Source organism: Sciurus carolinensis, chromosome 11 (genome assembly GCF_902686445.1).
Source record: "Sciurus carolinensis chromosome 11, mSciCar1.2, whole genome shotgun sequence".
In the NCBI taxonomy this organism is placed as follows: Eukaryota; Metazoa; Chordata; class Mammalia; order Rodentia; family Sciuridae; genus Sciurus; species Sciurus carolinensis.
In genome coordinates this window covers 103,848,706-103,867,591 of record NC_062223.1, presented here as the reverse complement: position 1 = coordinate 103,867,591, position 18,886 = coordinate 103,848,706, and the positions used below count along the sequence as shown (strand labels likewise).

Genomic DNA, 18,886 nt, shown 5'->3' with positions numbered 1-18,886 from the left:
CTTTGCTCCATTGTATGTTTTTGGCTCCTTTGTCTAGTATGAGGTGACTGTATTTATGTGGTTTTATCTCTGTGTCTTCTATTCTGTATCATTGGTCTGTCTGTCTATTTTGGTGCCAATACCATGCTGTTTTTGTTACTATTGCTCTGTAGTATAGTTTAGTGCCTGGTATTGTGATACCTCCTGATTCACTTTGTCTATTCAGGATTGTTGTGGCTATTTGAGGTCTCTTGTTCTTCCAGATGAAGTTCATGATTGATTTCTCTATTTCTTTGAGGAATGTCAATGGGATTATAATTGGAATTGCATTGAATCTGTATAGCACCTTTGTTAGAATGGCCATTTTGATAAAGTTAACTCTGCCTATCCAAGAACAGGGGAGACCTTTCCATCTTTGAAGGTTTTCTTCAATTTCTTTCTTTAATGTTCTGTAGTTCTCATTGTAGAGGTCTTTCACCGCTTTTGTTAGATTAATTCCCAAGTATTTTATTTTATTTTTTTGAAGTTACTGTGGAGTGGTTTTCCTAATTTACCTTTCAGAGAATTCATCACTTATGAATAGAAATGCATTACATTTATGCATATTGATTTTATATCCTGCTACTTTGCTGAATTCATTTTTTAGTTCTAGAAGTTTTCTAGTGGAATTTTTTTGGATTTCTAAATACAGGATCATATCATCAGCAAATACTGACATTTTTAGTTTTTCTTTTCCTATTTGTATCCCTTTAATTTCTTTGGTCTGTCTAATGGCTCTGGCAAGTGTTTCCAGGACAATGTTGAATAGAAGTGGTGAAAGAGGGCATCCCTGTCTTGTTCCAATTTTTGGAGGGAATGCTTTCAGTTTTTCTCCATTAAAATTTATGTTGGGGCTGGGTTATAGCTCATTTGGTAGAGTACTTACCTTGCAAGTATAAGGCTCTGGGTTTGATCTCCAGCACTGCAAAAAAAAAAAAAAAAAAAAAAAAAAAAAAAAAGAATGATGTTGGCTGTGGGTTTAGCATAGATACCCTTTGCAATGTTGAGGTATGTTCCTACTATTCCTAGTTTTTCTAGCATTTTAAGCATGAAGGGTGCTATATTTTATCAAATGCTTTCTCATTTTTAATTGCATTCCATTATGATCTGATAGAATACAGGGTAGGATCTCTCTCTCTCTCTCTCTTTTTTTTTGTATTTACTAATGGTTTTTTTGTGGCATAACATAGGCTCTATTTTGGAGAAGGATCCATGAGCTGCTGAGAAGAAAGTATATTCACTCAAAGATGAATGAAATACTCTGTAAATATCCATTAAGTCTGTATCATTGTATTATTTTGTTCTATATTTTCTTTTTTCAGTTTTTGTTTGGAGGATATATCTAATGGTGCAAGTGGTGTATTAAAGTCCCCCACTATTAATGTGTTTTGATCTATTTGATTCTTAAAATTGAGTAGAGTTTGTTTGATGTACACAGATGCTCCATTTTGGGGGGCATAAATATTTAAAATTGTTATATCTTGCTCTTTTATGCTTCCCTCAAGCAGTATGAAATGTTCTTCTTTATCCCTTCTGACTAATTAGGTTTGAAGTCTACTTTATCTGAGGATGGAGACCCCTGCTTTTTTACTGTGTCCATGTGCATGGTATGTTTTTCCCCATCTTTTCACCTTTAGTCTGTGGATGTCTTTTTCTATGAGATGAGTCTCTTGAAGGCAGCATATTGTTGGGTCGTTCTTTTTAATCCAATCTGCCAGTCTATGTCTTTTGATTATTGAGTTTAGGCCATTGACATTCAGGGTTATTATTGAGTTATGATTTGTATTCCTGGTCATTTTGGCTTATTTTTGTTTTTTTACTTGTCCTTTGATTGGGTTTTCCTTTAGGGTAGTTCCTCCCTATGCTGACTTGTATTGTTGTTTTTCACTTCCTCCTCACAAAATATTTTGCTGAGAATGTTCTGCAGGGTAGGCTATTTGTAAATTCTTTTAACTTTTGTTTATCATGGAAAGATTTTATTTCATTGTGAAATCTGAAGGTTAGTTTTGCTGGGTATAGGATTCTTGGTTGCTATCGTGTTCTTTCAGAGTTTGAAATATATTGTTCCAGGCCCTTCTTGCGTTTAAAGTCTTGGCTGAGAAATCTGCTGGTATCTGTATTGGTTTCCCTTATATGTAATCTGACACTTTTCTCTCGCAGCCTTTAAAATCCTATCTTTATTTTGTATGCGAGGTATTTTCATTATAATGTGTCTTGGTGTGGATCTGTTGTAGTTTTGTGAAACTGGTGTTCTGTAAGCCTCTTGTATTTGACTTTCCATTTCATTTTTCAGATTTGGGAAATTTTCTGATATTATATCATCGAATAGGTTGTTCATTCCTTTGGTTTGTATCTCTGTGCCTTCCTCAATCCCAATAATTCTTAAATTCAGTCTTTTCATGATATCCCATAATTCTAGGAGGTTCCGTTCATGACAACATTTTTTCTGTTTGTTCAACTTTATTTTTAAGATTAAATATTTTGTCTTCATTGTCTGAGATTCTGTCTTCCACGAGGTCTATTCTGTTGGTGATGCTTTCTATTGAGTTTTTAATTTGGTTTATCATTTCTTTCATTTCAAGTATTTCTGTTTATTATTTTTTTCAGAATCTCTTTTTATTGAAGTGTTCTTTTGCTTCCTGCATTTGCTCTTTTAACTGTTTACTGGAATGGTCATGCGTTGCCTACATTTGCTCTCTTATCTCATCTTTTGCTTCACGGACCATTTTAATTATGCAGATTCTAAACTCTTTCCATCATTTCTACTGCCATGCTCTCATTGGGTTCTTCTATCACAATAGCATCTTGGTTTGTTAGGGACACCTTCTTCCCCTGTTTTTTCATATTGTTTCTATATATTCCCCTCTAGCAGTGAAGATCAGAGATACTTACGTTCCTCCTGCATGCTTATTATGACCCTGCAGTTTTCCACTACCTCTCCTTTGAGGGGGATGTCAATACCAATAGCACCCAATACAGAGAAAATGTAGCCCTGAACCAGATAGCCCCTATAAAGACTTTAACATTTTTAAAATAAACAGGATCAGTTCAATTACTATTTACAGTATTTCTAGTTATGAACAAAGAGAATGGGGAAAGGGTGTAGGATGTGAGTAAATAGAGGTACCTGTCAAAGGGCCTCCAGTCTCCTCTAGGTGTCTCAGGAAGGCCACACCCTCAGGAATAATTCAAAATGCCTGCACCAGCCTCCAAAGCAGCTGGGGAGCCTCAGCTAGGGTGTGCTCAGTCAGCACGGAGGCAAGTGCAGTGTTCCTCGGCAGTTGGGGTAAAGGCGGGCAGGCTCAGCTACCGGCCTCTGACCTCGGTGTGGGGTCAGGCAAGCTCAGCGTTGGCATCCGACTTCTGTGTGGGGCTCAGCGAGGTGACTGACCTTGGTGATGGGGGGGCGGGTTCAGTGATGGTGGCCGACCAGAGCTATTCTTAAGTAGTAGAATTTTGCAGGCTAATAACAATGAACCAATGGATGGCGAGGAGGTTCATGGACTAACAATCTGGTCCAAGTACTGGCTGGGAAGTTCGCAGGCTAACAATCTGGGTTTTAAAGTGATGTAGGGAAGGGAGAATAATGGTGGCAGCAAAATAGCAGATCTTATGGCAGTATTCCATATTTTGTTTGGGATAATCCAAATGTGTGGTCCCAGGGATCTAAAGCAGTTGTTTGTTGCTTCTGACCAAGAGTCTCAAATAGTATGTCCTTTTGAAGCCTTGGAGAGACTCCTTGGAGCTCTTATTCAAAACAAAAACAAAATGCAAAAAACCTCCTACTTGTTTTGGTAATATTTAAAATTAAATGTGGACTATGTATAAAACAAATGCATGTTAGTGCCTCTGAGAAGGAAAACATTAAAATCATTCTGGAAAGGGAATGTGAAGAACTCCAACTGATTTTGAAATAATTTAAAAAATTTTTCAAGTTTCTTTAAAAAATCCAAAGCAACCATCAAGTTAATATTTGATCATTTTGGGTGATCATTCCAAAAATGAAAAAACAAAGGATTCTTCAATGCCTGCATTTGCTCTTTCATGGCGATTATCAAGAATACAAGCAACAATAGGTGTTGGCGAGGATGTGGTGAAAAAGGAACACTCATACATTGCTGGTGGGGTTGCAAATTAGTGCAGCCACTCTGGAAAGCAGTGTGGAGATTCCTCAGAAAGCTTGGAATGGAAACACCATTTGACTCAGCTATCCCACTCCTTGGCCTATACCCAAAGGACTTAAAATCAGCATACTACAGAGATAGAGCCACATCAATGTTCATTGCTGCTCAATTCACCATAGCCAGATTGTGGAACCAACCTAGATGCCCTTCAGTTGATGAATGGATAAAGAAACTGTGGCATATTTATACAATGGAATATTACTCCTCAATGAAGAATGATACAATTATGGCATTTGTAGGCAAATGGATGAAATTGGAGAATATCATGCTAAGTGAGATAAGCCAATCTCAAAAAACTAAAGGACGAATGATCTCGCTGATAAGCGGATGAGGACATATAATGGGGGGTGGGAGGGGTTAGCATTAGGTTTAGGGTTAGGTTTAGGGTTAGGGATAAGGAGAGCGGTAAGAATGAAGGAAAGAAGGACTGTATAGAGGGAAAAGAGGGGTGGGAGGGGTGGGGGGGAAGGGAAAAAAATAAACATCATTGCCCTATGTAAACGTATGATTACACAAATGGTATGCCTTGACTCTATGTACAAATAGAGAAATAACATGTATCCCATTTGTATACAATTAAAAAAATAAATAAATAAAATATAAGAAAAAAAAACAAAGGGAAAAAAAGTCTTTTGTTGATAACCTTTGATTAAGTTACATACATATCAGGTAAAATTGGTTATGTTATTGCTGGAATTCCACAGTCCTTTGCTACTGTGTGATATAAATCATATTTCATTGTCTTATAAATTTTCTATATATTTTGTGTATTCTCAAATTAGAAAAAAAATCAATGGGACTGGGAGTAAAGCTCAGTGTCATAATGTTTGCCTACCATGTGTATGCATGAGGCTCTGGGTACAAACCTTAGTACTGCAAAAGAAAAGATAGTAACCAGAAAAAAAAGGTGATACAGTGAAGAGGATGTTATTTTTTATAACATTGAAATATCCCGCATTGATAAGACAGTACTATAATTCATAAGAATGAGGGTTGGAGTAAGATGACTAAAGACATGCTTCTTAAGTCTTTAATATTATGCCATTATACAGAATGTATTTCTGTAATGAATTCACATAACTTGAAGAAATTCTTTGTTGGTTGGGGATGTGGCAGAGAGATCCACAGCATCTAGCTGACTATATTTCCCAACTACTCTAGAAATTAGGTGTAACCATATAGTTAAGTTCTGATGGAATGTAAACATAAATGATGTATACTGTTTCCAGACATGGGCCCATTAAAAACCTTCCATGTGTATTCCTCTGCTGTGTAGCAATGCACAGAATTCCTTTAAGCATTTTGTGTTACAATGCTCAGTTAAGTCAGTTAGACACTGCAGGACAAAGGGGCTTCCGCTGATTATACTGACTATAGCATTGGTCAATAGTATGGAGTAGGGGGATGAGAAGGTAGCTTCATCCTAGCCATGTACACAGAATATGGTTCCTGCCAGGCCAGACCAGTCTAATAATCATCTTGTAGTACACTCAACATAGACAACATTTGATCCAGGCCTCCTATTTGCCTTGGAGTGCCCTCTATTTGGGTGCTGTCACTACCTAGGCATTGACTATGTTTTGCCTATCCCCTCCCCACCTCAAGGGTTTTGTCCTGCTTTCTCTGCATTTGGTGACTGCAGACAAACTCTGTCTGGGAAAACCAGTAAACTTCTCTGCCATCAATGGGCTGTCAATATCTTCTCCAATGATGTCTGAATCCCAAGTTTTGAGAGGTCCACCATGGAAGTCTGTTCTTGTTTCTTAACCCTACTATTCCAAACCGAGTTCTTTTATTTTGTGTAGTCATTCTTTCAACCATAGCATAATAAATCATTGCATTAAACTTTCTCTGTTCAAATCAGTATAATTCGTGACTCTTTGTTTCCTGATTGGACCCAAATAGATACAAAGAGTAATATGATGAAAACTATTTTGATTTCTGGATATATTTCATATAGTTCAGCAATTTTAAACTTACAGAATTTTACTTTTTCTTAGAAATATATGGTTAAAGTGATATGTATCAGAAATCATAACTTTTAATTATTTTTATAATATCCTGGTTTTTGTGCCATTCTTTCCTATTTTCATTAGCATTTTATTGGTACATTATAATTATACTTAATAGTGGGATATGTATGTACATGTCCATATGTATATACACAATAGAATAATATAATTTGGTCAATATTATTCCTTAGTGCTTCTCCATTCCCTCCCTTTCCTTTCTCCTGGTTCCCTTTCTACCCTACTGCTTCCCAATCTATTTTCATGAGGTTCCCCACCCCCTTTTTTCTCTCTAGCTTCCATATATGAGAAAAAACATGATCTTTAACTTTATTTCACTTAATGTAATTAATAGATATGGAGAATGAGAAATTTCTAAGATAAAGAGGTTTGAGAAAAGAAAATGAAAATGAAGGCCATGAATTGACAACTTTCATCTCCCAAGATAAATGTTTTCCAGGTGCCCGCTGCAGGCAGGGAGGAGATGTTTTTATCACCCTTAAAAGAAACAGTTTCGGGCTGGGGTTATGGCTCAGTGGTACAGCACTTGCCTACCATGTGTGAGGCACTGGGTTCAATTCTCAGCACCGCATATAAATAAATGAATAAAATAAAGGTCTATCAACATCTAAAAAAAATAAAAAAGAAAAGAAACAGTCTCTAGGAGGCATTAATCTCTTACAAGGTAAATCCTCTCCAGACACTGCCCACAGACCTCTGACCAAAAAAAGTTCAAATTCCTGGGTGCCCAAGAAAACTGATAAGTTCACTAGACCACCCCTCAAAATAACCTTTATGAATCCAGTTCCTTTTTTTGTTCAGTGGGCTCATTTTCCACCAGGAAAGTGGGTTCCATGATGCCATTTCATCTCTGCACGCCCTGTTCCTGAATAAACAGCTGAAATGACTCGTGAGGATTGCGTCCTGCCCGGTCTTTTTGTGCTAACAATAATTCTCTCAAGTTTCACCATCTTCCTGCAAATGACATAATTTCATTCTTCTTTATGGTGGAATAAAACTTCATTGGGTATAAACACCACACTTTCTTTATCCATTTACCTGTTGATAGACACCTAGGCTGGTTTTTAATTTGGCTATTGTGAATTGTGCTGCTTTAAACATGGGCATGCATGTATTGCTATAGTGTGCCAACTTTAATTGTTTAGGATAAATACCAAGGAGTGCTATAGCTGGATCATATGGTGGTGCCGTTCCTAGTCTTTATAGGAACCTGTATACTGATTTCCTTAGTGGTTGTATTAATTTACAATAGCACCAACAGTATAAAAGTGTTTCTTTTCCCCCACATCCTCTCTAGCATTCATTACTGTTGTATTCTTTATGGCTGCTATTCTGACTGGAGTAAGATGAAATCTCAGTATAGTTTTGATTGGCATTTCCCTAAGAACTAATGATATCGAACATTTTTTTTTAATATTTGCTGGCCATTTGTATTTCTTCTTTGGAGAAATGTCTCTTTAGTTCATTTTCCCTTTGTGTGTGTGTGTGTGTGTGTGTGTGTGTGTGTGTGTTAAGTTTGAGTTCTTTACATATTCTAGATACTAATCTTCTGTCAGAAGAGTGGTTATTAAACATTTTCTCCCATTCTGTGGGTTCTCTCTTCACATTTTGAATTATTTCCTTTTCTGTGCAAAAGCTTTTTAATTTGATGCCTTTTATTTCCTATTTATTAATTCTTGGTGGTATCTCCCAAGCTTTAGGAGTCCTATTGAGGAAGTCATTGTTTGTGCCTATATGTTGGAGTGTTGACTGTATGTTTTCTTTTAGGTGCTGCAAAGTTTCTGATTTCATTCCTAGGTCTTTGAATCATTTTGAATTAATTTTTGTGCAGGGTGAGAGATGAGGGTCTTGTCTCATTTTTCTACATATGGATAATCAGTATTCCCAGGATCATTTGTTGAAAAGAAAAATTTTTCTCCAATGCATGTTTTTGGCTTCTTTGTCAAGGATCAGATGACAGTACATGTGTGGACTTGTCTGTGTGTCTTTTATTCTGTACTATGTGTCTGTTTTTATGCTGTGACATGCAATTTGTTAGTACAGTTCTGTAGTATAACTTAAAGTCAGGTATTGTGATGCCTCAGTGATCCTCTTAGATTTGCATTGTTTTGACTACTCTGAATTTTTAAATTTTTCCATATGAATTTTTTTAGTTTTGTGAAAAATTTCATTGGTGTTCTGATGGAGACTGCAGGAAATCTATACATCACTTTTGGTAATATGGCTATATTTTGTCTGTATTATCAAAAGTGAGCTACAGATTCCTACTTCTTTAGAGTTACTATGAGATGCTATTAACAGTCTTTAAAGAAATTATTAATTTCATCCTTTGGTTCTCTAAGTACATACATTCTTTTTGATGCTGTGACTTATTTGTTATAAACACCTATCAAAAGTACATGCCTAAGCTCCAAGCATACAGCTGGAAATAAATCTGTAGGCTACTGAACTGTCTACCATTCAGTCAAACAGTATTTTTGGTTTCTTTGATTTCAGGGAGTCTTACAAAGTTGAAATACTAGAAACCATAAAGAATTTAAAAATACAAAATAAAAAGTATATATTTATAAAAATAACCAGAATTTATGCTCCCTTTATTGTCTTATGTGAATTATTCCTCTTTATTATTTAAAATATTGGTTATAATTATAAAATAAAATTCACAAGATATCAATCATATGATTAATGTACTGACATTAGATATTCATTATAACTTAAAAATATACATTCTTAAATATGCTTTTTGTTGGGTGCTGGGGATTGAGCCCAGGACCTTGTGCATGCAAGGCAAGTACTCTACCAAGTGAGCTATATCCCCAGCCCAAATATGTATATATTTAAAACTATGGAACACTGAAAACTAACTTTTATTAAATAATTATGATTCATAAAATGATAGCCAAAATATTAATTGATTCTTTAAACAGTATTTAAAATCTCTCACTAAAAATAATATTTTGAGCCACTGGAAAAGTATACTTCTTCTTAGAAATATTTGTTATCAAAGGGATCTTCAATTTTAACATTAACTCTGTGATTACTTTAAAAGTTGTCCAGTGCTGTTATTACACATTAAAATAATTCAAGGAGACCAACAATATAGAATAACTATATACTAACATTTTGAACTAACAATTCAACTGTAGGCTGATTATATATTTTATTTGAAGCTTAAATAGCAGTTCCTTCATTTTACTAAGACACTTTGTTACTAGCATCTATTGATTTTTTAGAAATAGAGCTGCTCCACACTGAATCCACTGGTCTTGGTTACCCCCACATGGAACATCGATATTGGTTACCACGCGATCCCTTTCAGCACTTGTGTAAACAGGCAAAGAGATGCACTCATCAGGAGAATATGGACCATATGCACCCTGTTTAAAAAGAAATTGTTTTAAAATACAGCAATATACTACTTTGAAGATTATTATTAGATAACTAAACACCCTTCAATGAATAACTTTTATTTACCATTTATTATAAAGTGTTTCAAGTAAAGATTATAGAGTAAAGCTTTATCATCCCACTACAAAAACTATTAATGGCCAATGTTTCCCTAGCTTCCAGTACTGGAGTATTTTAAACCAAATCCTACAATTTTCAAACTTCATCTATAAATAAAAATAAATACAGAATGGCATTATCACACATGCAAATTAATAATTCCATAATATATTTACTATCTCATAATTTTATTTTTTGTTAGACTCATAATTCAAATAAAAGCCATACCTTCCAGTTTGTTAATATCTCTTTCCTTAGCAAATATCCTGAGAAATGATACAAAATAGTCTCCCACATTCTGACTTTTGGTTACATTCCATTGGTTTCATGTTTTGCTGCACCTTGTATTCATATAAACTGACCTAGAGGTAATCTGAAATTCACTATCTTGACAAAAATACTATATAGGTGGAACTACAAATTTTCATCAAGAGGTATATAATATCTGATTCTTTTTCTGAATATTATAGACTATCAATAATCATTATTTTACTCAAGATCATAAAATGGTAATCCAATTCTATCATTTCTTCATTTCCAAGCAGGAATACATAAAAACAACTTCCATTTATTTATTTTTAATTACCAAGAGGTACACTTATTATGGGAAAGATGAGATAAAGTGCATATAATTTCTACTTGTTTTCAAAATAATATTTTTCTACAATACTCCAAAAGTGACCAATGACCACCTTCTTTCTCTCTCCTTAAAAAATACCATTATAAGTTGGTGGATATAAACATTTGATGTGGGGTTCAATGCAATGCAATTATCTTATTGATGTTCAAATTGTCAGTTGTTGCTCAGTGGTTAACTAAGAGGGCTCCTGAGTTTTGAGTCCCTAGTTGTCTTCAATAGCTTTCTTGTAATTCTAGTATGCAAGGAAGTTTTGAGCTCATCTTATATACATCCTGCTCCAAAAATAAAATTAGTCATTTCTCTGATCCCTGGTTTCTTTCAAGAAACAGTACTATAGACCATAATTTGAGTGCTAAGAATAGTCAGTCATTCTCATTCTATGGTTTTTCAGTGACTCAACTCATAAGTTCATATTTTTCAAAGAAAAATGGAGGAACTTTAAATTATGTAGAAGGAAATGAGAGGGAGGGGAATGTGAAAAATCATGGAAAGAGACATCATTACCCTATGTACATGTATGATAACAAGAATGGTATGAATCATGTACAACCATAGAAACAAAATAATGTACCCCATTTGTGTACAATGAATCAAAATGCAGTCTGTAAAAAATAAAAAAAATTATAAAATAAAAATTTTAAAAAGATTTAAAATGATAATGATAAATATCTAATGGTATTTCCATTTGAGATTAGTGTTTTTATTTAACTTATAATTTTATTCAATTAATTATAATTCTTTAGAATCAGAATTTAAAAGTTAAGAGGGACCCTTTATAGAATAATAGAAGTGATATATCAGAAACTCAGAGAATTTACCCATGGTAACATAGTTAGGAAGTGGTAAAGTTGCCACAGATAGAATAGTTGAAAATACACGTGATTATTATTAGCACTGTTATTCTTTTCTTTTCTGTATGTGTTACTGGAATACTGGAAAGTGAACCCAGAGGCACTCTACTACTGGGTATATCTTCAGCCCTTTAAGTTGAGACAGGGTCTCACTAAGCTGCCTAGGCCAGGCTGAAACTTATGGTCCTCCTGCCTCAATTTCCTAAGGCACTGGGATTACAGGTGTGTGACACTGCACCCAGCTCTGTTATTTTCCAAAATAGAAGACAACATGTTTATGGAGTACCTGTCTAGGAACTGTGGACTGTTAGTTTTCCTCTTATAAAAGGACAAGTGTTACTTGCCCACCTCATAGGAAGTTGAAAAGAGTCAGATGATATAATAAGGAGCTCAAGTGTAAGTATTATTTATCCATATATCTCCAATTCTTTGTAATGCCTTTTCCTTTCTACTAATTCCAAAATCATCTAGAAAAAAAATTCCACCATTTTAGAACCTACTACATATGTATAGAAAGATGCTATGATAGAAATAAGATAATCTTCCTTCAGGGAAAACAATTTTAAAACATTGTATTTTTACACCTAGGTAGGCACTATATAAAATTTCTATCTTTTCCAATCCTCCTCCTCCATCTCTCTCACACCCAAAATACTGTTTGCCTCTTTAGGTAGTTGATATAAAACAGTTAACTCCCTTTGACAAATTAATTCCTAACATTTCTAAATCTTAACTGATGTACACATAATAAAATTCATTGTTTATGTAGAATCATTCCCCAAATAAAAACACCATGTATCCTGAATCTTTCAAACTATCTGTATTGATGATCTTGTCAATTTATCATCTATTTAAGAGCATTTCATATGCTAATGTGACTAGAATGTAAAGGCTAAGCATTTGTATATATATGCACATGTATATATATGTACATACAAATGGTAAAAATATTTGTAGCTTAAAATTCGGTTTAGGAAAAAAATGTACACATCAAATATTTAGAATATAATTTTGGGAAAAATGTATACTTTTAAAAATCAAAATAATAAATACTACTTTGGATATATGTTAACTAATAAGGATGCAAGGACAGTCTGAATTCTGAGGTGGGCCACAGAAAAAAAATGTAGTAGTTGGAGTAAAGAAAATTTTCAACTGTTATCTGTCACTGACTAATCTCTTCCCTTCTCTCCAATTCTGCTTAAATGGCAAAGCTTTAGGATTCAGAAATTACTGTAATTTTCACAATTCTTTGGCCAAGGCTAAGGTTAATAACTTAATGCAGACTTTCTTCTGGTGTTACCTCTAGAGTCTTTGGCAAAGAGCAGACCTATATTACATATTTGTTGAACTAAAATGATCTGAATCTGTGAATGCCTATTTTTAATCCCAGGAAAGGTCTGAAATTATCTTTCTCTGCCACCTGATATTTGCTTTGCTCCCCATTACTTCAATGATCAAAAATGCAATAAAAACATCACAATGAAATGTTTTGCAATGCTACTCCTATGTAGTGAAAAGATTGTTCTTATATCTATTCGGTTTAATGTCAAGAAAATTTTCTTTTAAATAAGGAAATTAACAATCATGCAAAGTTGATTCTTTGTTCCCTAACAATCTACTAGGTTTTGTATTTGTTTCCAAATCCTTTCAAATCTGCTCATAGTTGCAGGCTTTGTTTTAAAGTGAGGCAACAAATCTTTCTCCCCAAACCTACAGTATTTTAAAGCAAAGCAACACAGGAGTTTGACATTTTGCTTGTCAATTCTCAAAATCTCTTAGGTGGTAAATATTAATACTTCTATAAAAAAGTTGAGTGAACTTCCTGATAAGGCACCAATAAATCAATGGTGAAAGCAGAAGCAGAGCTAACTAAATTAAATTCTTGTAACCCAATCCCCTCTTTAATATGTTTATCTTAACTGGGAAAGTATACAAACCAGCTGGGCTACAATATTTGATTAAAATTTTTGTTCAATTAGTACTAAGTATATATTGACTTAAAATAATTCACATTAGTAGTATATGAAACAGTTGTGTATTTAAAATTTAATAATTAAAAATTTATATGTTGCGATTACCCTAATGTAAAAAACCATACACTTATTGAAACAGAAACTAGTCCAGTTGATTCTGTTTAAACAAATGAAGGTAAAATTTGAAATTTTATATTCAATTGGGCCAAGTAGCTTTTCATAGGTAATAATTGTGAGCAAGCAGCCACACAATTTTTCTGCTTCCCTAAAGTGTCTAAAAATAGTCTGGCTGCCTCATAATAAAATTAATTTTCCATGCCCCAGGCAAAATTGCTTAAAAGCACATGCTTCTTACAAATAGTAAGCAATATGTTAACTATTTAAAAGAAGGTAGTACATTATATTAAGGAAAAATAGCAATATAGGATATAACTTAGCACACTAGGAAGCAATAAAATAAAAAGTAAACCCCATAACAAAACAAAATAACTAGGGTCTATTATGTTAACTATTTGGTCAATTTCAACTTGGCTTCATTATAATAAAATATATACAAAGGCAAAACAAACTATTTCTTAATGGACCAATAGCTTATTTGCATAGTCCAATCAGCTTATTTTAACACATGATTTGAGTGTTTATGGATCAAGTAGATAGATTTTTTGTTTATTTTGTTAGAAAAGATGTTAGGAAACTGGAGGTTAATGTGTAAGTGACATAATTTAGTAGGGCAACTCAACTCTGGAAAAACAAAATAGCTCAAAACAGGAAACAAAATAACTTGCCACCCATGAACATTTTGAAAGACTTTGTTCTGTCAAGAATCCTACAATAGAAAAATCAGAAAAATGAGAAATTATACTCCATTTATGTATGATTTATCAAAATGCATAAGTATATTGAACCGACATGTATAACTAATTAGAACAAATTTAAAAATTTAAAAAAATGTTTAGCTACTTTTTAAAAGGTACTCTGGTTCATATTTTTCACTATTATAATACTAAGAACATTATTTTTATAAGTTCTTATAGAAAAATAAACTCTCATCCAGAAAGAAAATGTTTGTTTTTTTAAACTAGAGTGTATTCAAGGCAGAGATTTCAGTACATATTTTCTAATATATATGATATTTTAATATCTATAAAAAATAATGTGTTGGCTTTTTCTCAATGCAGTCATATTTTCCTTGGAAATGAAACTGTTTTTCAAGTCAAACTGTTAAATGTGGTACCTGCTGGAAGGTCTAGGCCTTTGGGATTCAGGCTGGTTTAAGACTGCTATGTCACTGAGGAACTGATAAACTTTAGGTAGCCTTTTTTAAAAATTTTACTGGGAAAACAGAATGAAGGCAAACTGACTTCCTGTGGAATGCCAAAACAGGGCATTACCTCTACATCATAAAGTAGTGTTTCTCAAATCATATTACATGGAACACTAGATCCTGATAGAGGGTGTGGTGTAGGTACATGAGAAGGCTTTATAATAGGAAGTTTGGGGGAATTTTCAGAGCTTTTAATACAGAATTTTCAAGGAGGAGGGAATTAAATTTGTTTAACCAAACAATTTTTCACAGAATTAATGTAGAATAAATGTAGAAAAACATGCTATGAAAAAAAGCTAATACTTTTTTGGGTAAAATCTCTAAAAGTTATCTTACTTTGGATTTATATTAATTTAACCAAGCACTAAACTGAAATGGAAACAACTTCTAGGATCTGCAACATGAATGGATGAAGGTATAAGTAAATAATCTGAGCACAGGTTAATGATCTTAGTACATACAGAAAATGGTAAACAGAAGTACTCAAAAAACAATTCCTCAGCAGCTTGGTTACTTTCAAGAATCCTGTTCATAATTTCAATTTTGTTAATTTACCAAGTACAATGCATTTAAACAGAAGCAATAATGGTGTTTCCCTTCCCCCAATAAAAGATTTAGAATTTCTTGTTGGTATTCTTATTAAACTATTAACACATATTAAAATAATTGAAGCAATTTTACAAATTTTTGCAGGCTAAAATGTTCTGTGAAAACAACCATGAAGCAAGGTTGTGCAAAGGACTGGGTTTGTGGGTAAATTTCTGCTGGAATGTAGCTACTTGCGGCTATTGGATGACAGATAATATTGTGAAAATAATTTCTGGAAAACCCCTCCATCTGACCTAAAAACATTTAGTCACTAAAGTTCTGAATTGTATTATTCCACCCAATCTTATTAAAAAATTCTGGATTTCTTCAACAAAACAGCTACAGAAGGGAAGTCAAAAGTAACTCGTTTTACTGGCTTATATAAATTGATGTTGATGTTCCTTATGTTATATGCTAGTTTCTTCCCTCACAGTAGAAATGCATTAAAATGTTGATGTTCTTTTTCTATTCCAAATTCTGTAGAATTTATTAAAAATAGCCACAGAATTCCTAAAAGGACACTTTTTTGAGCAAAATGCTGCTTAACTGAAGCAGAAGTTGGAGAGGTTAGAAGTTTATACGGGTTGGAAAACATTTTTATAAAGGATCAGAGAGGCCCGCTAGTGAGAGCCTGTCTGAACAGAGCAGGCTCCGAGTCCCGGAGCCGCTGCAGTGCAGTGTACTCCTGCAAAGAACCAGCGGAGAGCCTCGATCTGCAATCAGCCTCAGGGATAAGGGCAGGGCAGCCGGAGACCTCTTCAGGCGGCTCTGCCCACTCCGGCTGCGGGCTCTCTTCACGGGGCGATCCAAGATGGCGGCCTAGAGGGAGACTGCACCCCCGGTCGCTCCACAACCCAGGAGTTAAGAAGGGGAGGCATTGAGAGACTCGGACTGAAGTGGAGCCACGGGTGAGTCTGCCCACTGGGTAAAGCTCAGCCCGGGTGGCAGGCCCAGATAGAGGTGGCTTATTGGAGCCGGGCAGGGCAGCTTGAGTCTTCCCAAGGTAGTCTTCCACACTCCGGCAGTGGGCTCTTCCCACACGGCCAGCTGCACGGTGCAGGCCCACAGTGAGAGCATTTCCGCACAGAGCCAGTTCCAAAACGTGGAACCAGTAGGGGGCTAGGGGCAGTATTCTTCGAATGAGCTGCTTTATCAGATTCCTCCAAGACATCAGGCTACTGAAGGCTGGGAGGTGATACACTGGAAATCTACTGGGACACTATAAGCCAATAGTGGAAAACTGCAATATCTCAGGGTCCCACAGACAACTGACCATTATGAGAAAACAAGGGAAGAAAACGTCCCAAACAAACCTAGATACTACATCAATAAAACCCAATGACAGCACAGCAGAAGAAATGTCAGAAAGGGAGTTCAGAATGTACGTAATTAAAATGATCAGGGAAGCTAATGAGGAGATGAAAGAGCAAATGCAGGCATTGAAGGAGGAGATGAAAGAGCAAATGCAGGCATTAAATGATCGCACCAATCAACAGTTAAAAGACCAAATACGGGAAGCAAGAGATCATTTCAATAAAGAGTTAGAGATACTGAAAAAAAACCAAACTGAAATCCTTGAAATGAAGGAAACAATAAACCAAGTTAAAAACTCCATAGAAAGCATAACCAATAGGATAGAACACCTGGAAGACAGAACCTCAGACATTGAAGACAAAATATTTAACCTTGAAAACAAAGTTGAACAAACAGAGAAGATGGTAAGAAATCATGAACAGAATCTCCAAGAACTATGGGATATCATGAAAAGGCCAAATTTGAGAATTATTGGGATTGAGGAAGGCTTAGAGAAACAAACCAAAGGAATGAACAATCTATTCAATGAAATAATAACAGAAAATTTCCCAAATCTGAAGAACGAAATGGAAAAACAAGTACAAGAGGCTTATAGAACTCCAAACATACAAAATTACAACAGACCCACACCAAGGCACATTATTATGAAAATACCTAACATACAAAATAAAGACAGAATTTTAAAGGCCGCGAGAGAAAAGAATCAAATTACATTCAGAGGGAAACCAATAAGAATATCAGCAGATTTTTCAATCCAGACCCTAAAAGCTAGAAGGGCCTGGAACAACATATACCAAGCCCTGAAAGAAAATGGATGCCAACCAAGAATCTTATACCCAGCAAAACTTACCTTCAAATTTGACGATGAAATAAGATCCTTCCATGATAAACAAAAGCTAAAGGAATTTACAAAAGAAAGCCAGCATTACAGAACATTCTCAGCAAAATATTCCATGAGGAAGAGATGAAAAACAACGATGCAAATCAGCAACAGGAGGCGCTAGCCTAAAGGAATAGCCAAATAAAGGAGAAACCAAATCATGTCAAAAACAAATATGAGTCAATTGACTGGGAATACAAATCATATCACAATAATAACCCTGAATGTTAATGGCCTGAATTCATCAATCAAAAGACACAGACTGGCAGATTGGATTAAAAAGAAAAATCCAACAATATGCTGCCTGCAAGAGACTCATCTCATAGAAAGAGACACCCATAGACTAAAGGTGAAAGGATGGGGACAAACATACCATGCACACGGACACAGCAAAAAAGCTGGAGTATCCATCCTCATCTCAGATAATGTGGACTTCAAACCAAAACTAGTCAGAAGGGATAAAGAAGGACATTACATGCTGCTTAAGGGAAGCATAAATCAGCAAGACATAACAATCATAAATATCTATGCCCCGAACATTGGCTCATCCACGTACGTCAAACAAATCCTTCTCAATTCCAGAAATCAAATAGACCACAACACAATAATACTAGGCGATTTTAACACACCTCTCTCACCACTGGATAGATCGTCCAAACAAAAATTGAATAAAGAAACTATAGATCTCAACAACACAATCAGCAATTTAGACTTAACGGACATATATAGAATATACCATCCAACAAAGAATGAATACACTTTCTTCTCAGCAGCACATGGATCCTTCTCTAAAATAGACCATATTTTATGCCACAAAGCTACTGTTAGTAAATACAAGAAGATAGAGATACTACCTTGTACTCTATCAGATCATAATGGATTGAAATTAGAAATAAATGACAGAATAAAAAACAGAAACTTCTCCAATACCTGGAGACTAAATAATACACTATTATATGATGAATGGATAACAGAAGACATCAGGAGGGAAATAAAAAAATTCTTAGAAGTAAACGAGAACAAAGACACATCATATAAAAATCTCTGGGACACTATGAAAGCAGTACTTAGAGGAAGATTTATTTCATGGGGTGCATTCAAAAAAAGAAGTAGAAATCAACAAATAAACGAGTTAACACTACAGCTCAAAGCCCTAGAAAAAGAAGAGCAGACCAATACCAAAAGTAGTAGAAGACAGGAAATAGTTAAAATCAGAGCCGAAATCAACGAAATCGAAACAAAAGAAACAATCGGAAAAATTAATAAAATAAATAGTTGGTTCTTTGAAAAAATAAATAAAATTGATAAACCCTTAGCCACACTAACAAAGAGAAAGAGGGAGAAAACTCAAATTACTAAAATTCGGAATGAACAAGGAAACATCACAACAGACACGAGTGAAATACAAAACATAATTAGAAGCTATTTCGAAAATCTATACTCCAACAAAACAGAAAACCTTGAAGACATCAACAAATTTCTAGAGACATATGAACTACCTAAACTGAACGAGGAGGACATACACAACTTAAATAAACCAATTTCAAGCAATGAAATAGAAGAGGTCATCAAAA

General features: G+C 34.7%; 1 protein-coding gene across 1 annotated transcript in view; it reads right to left on the bottom strand.

Annotated features, from left to right (window-relative positions):
* Nucleotides 1-8,992: 8,992 nt before the first annotated feature.
* The window catches only part of Dync2h1 (dynein cytoplasmic 2 heavy chain 1), a 374,205-nt gene continuing 364,311 nt past the window's right edge, over nt 8,993-18,886 (bottom strand). The window contains 1 exon segment of the mRNA XM_047518130.1: nt 8,993-9,609. Within this exon segment, the coding sequence (XP_047374086.1) occupies nt 9,451-9,609 (159 nt within the window). The 3' untranslated portion in view covers nt 8,993-9,450.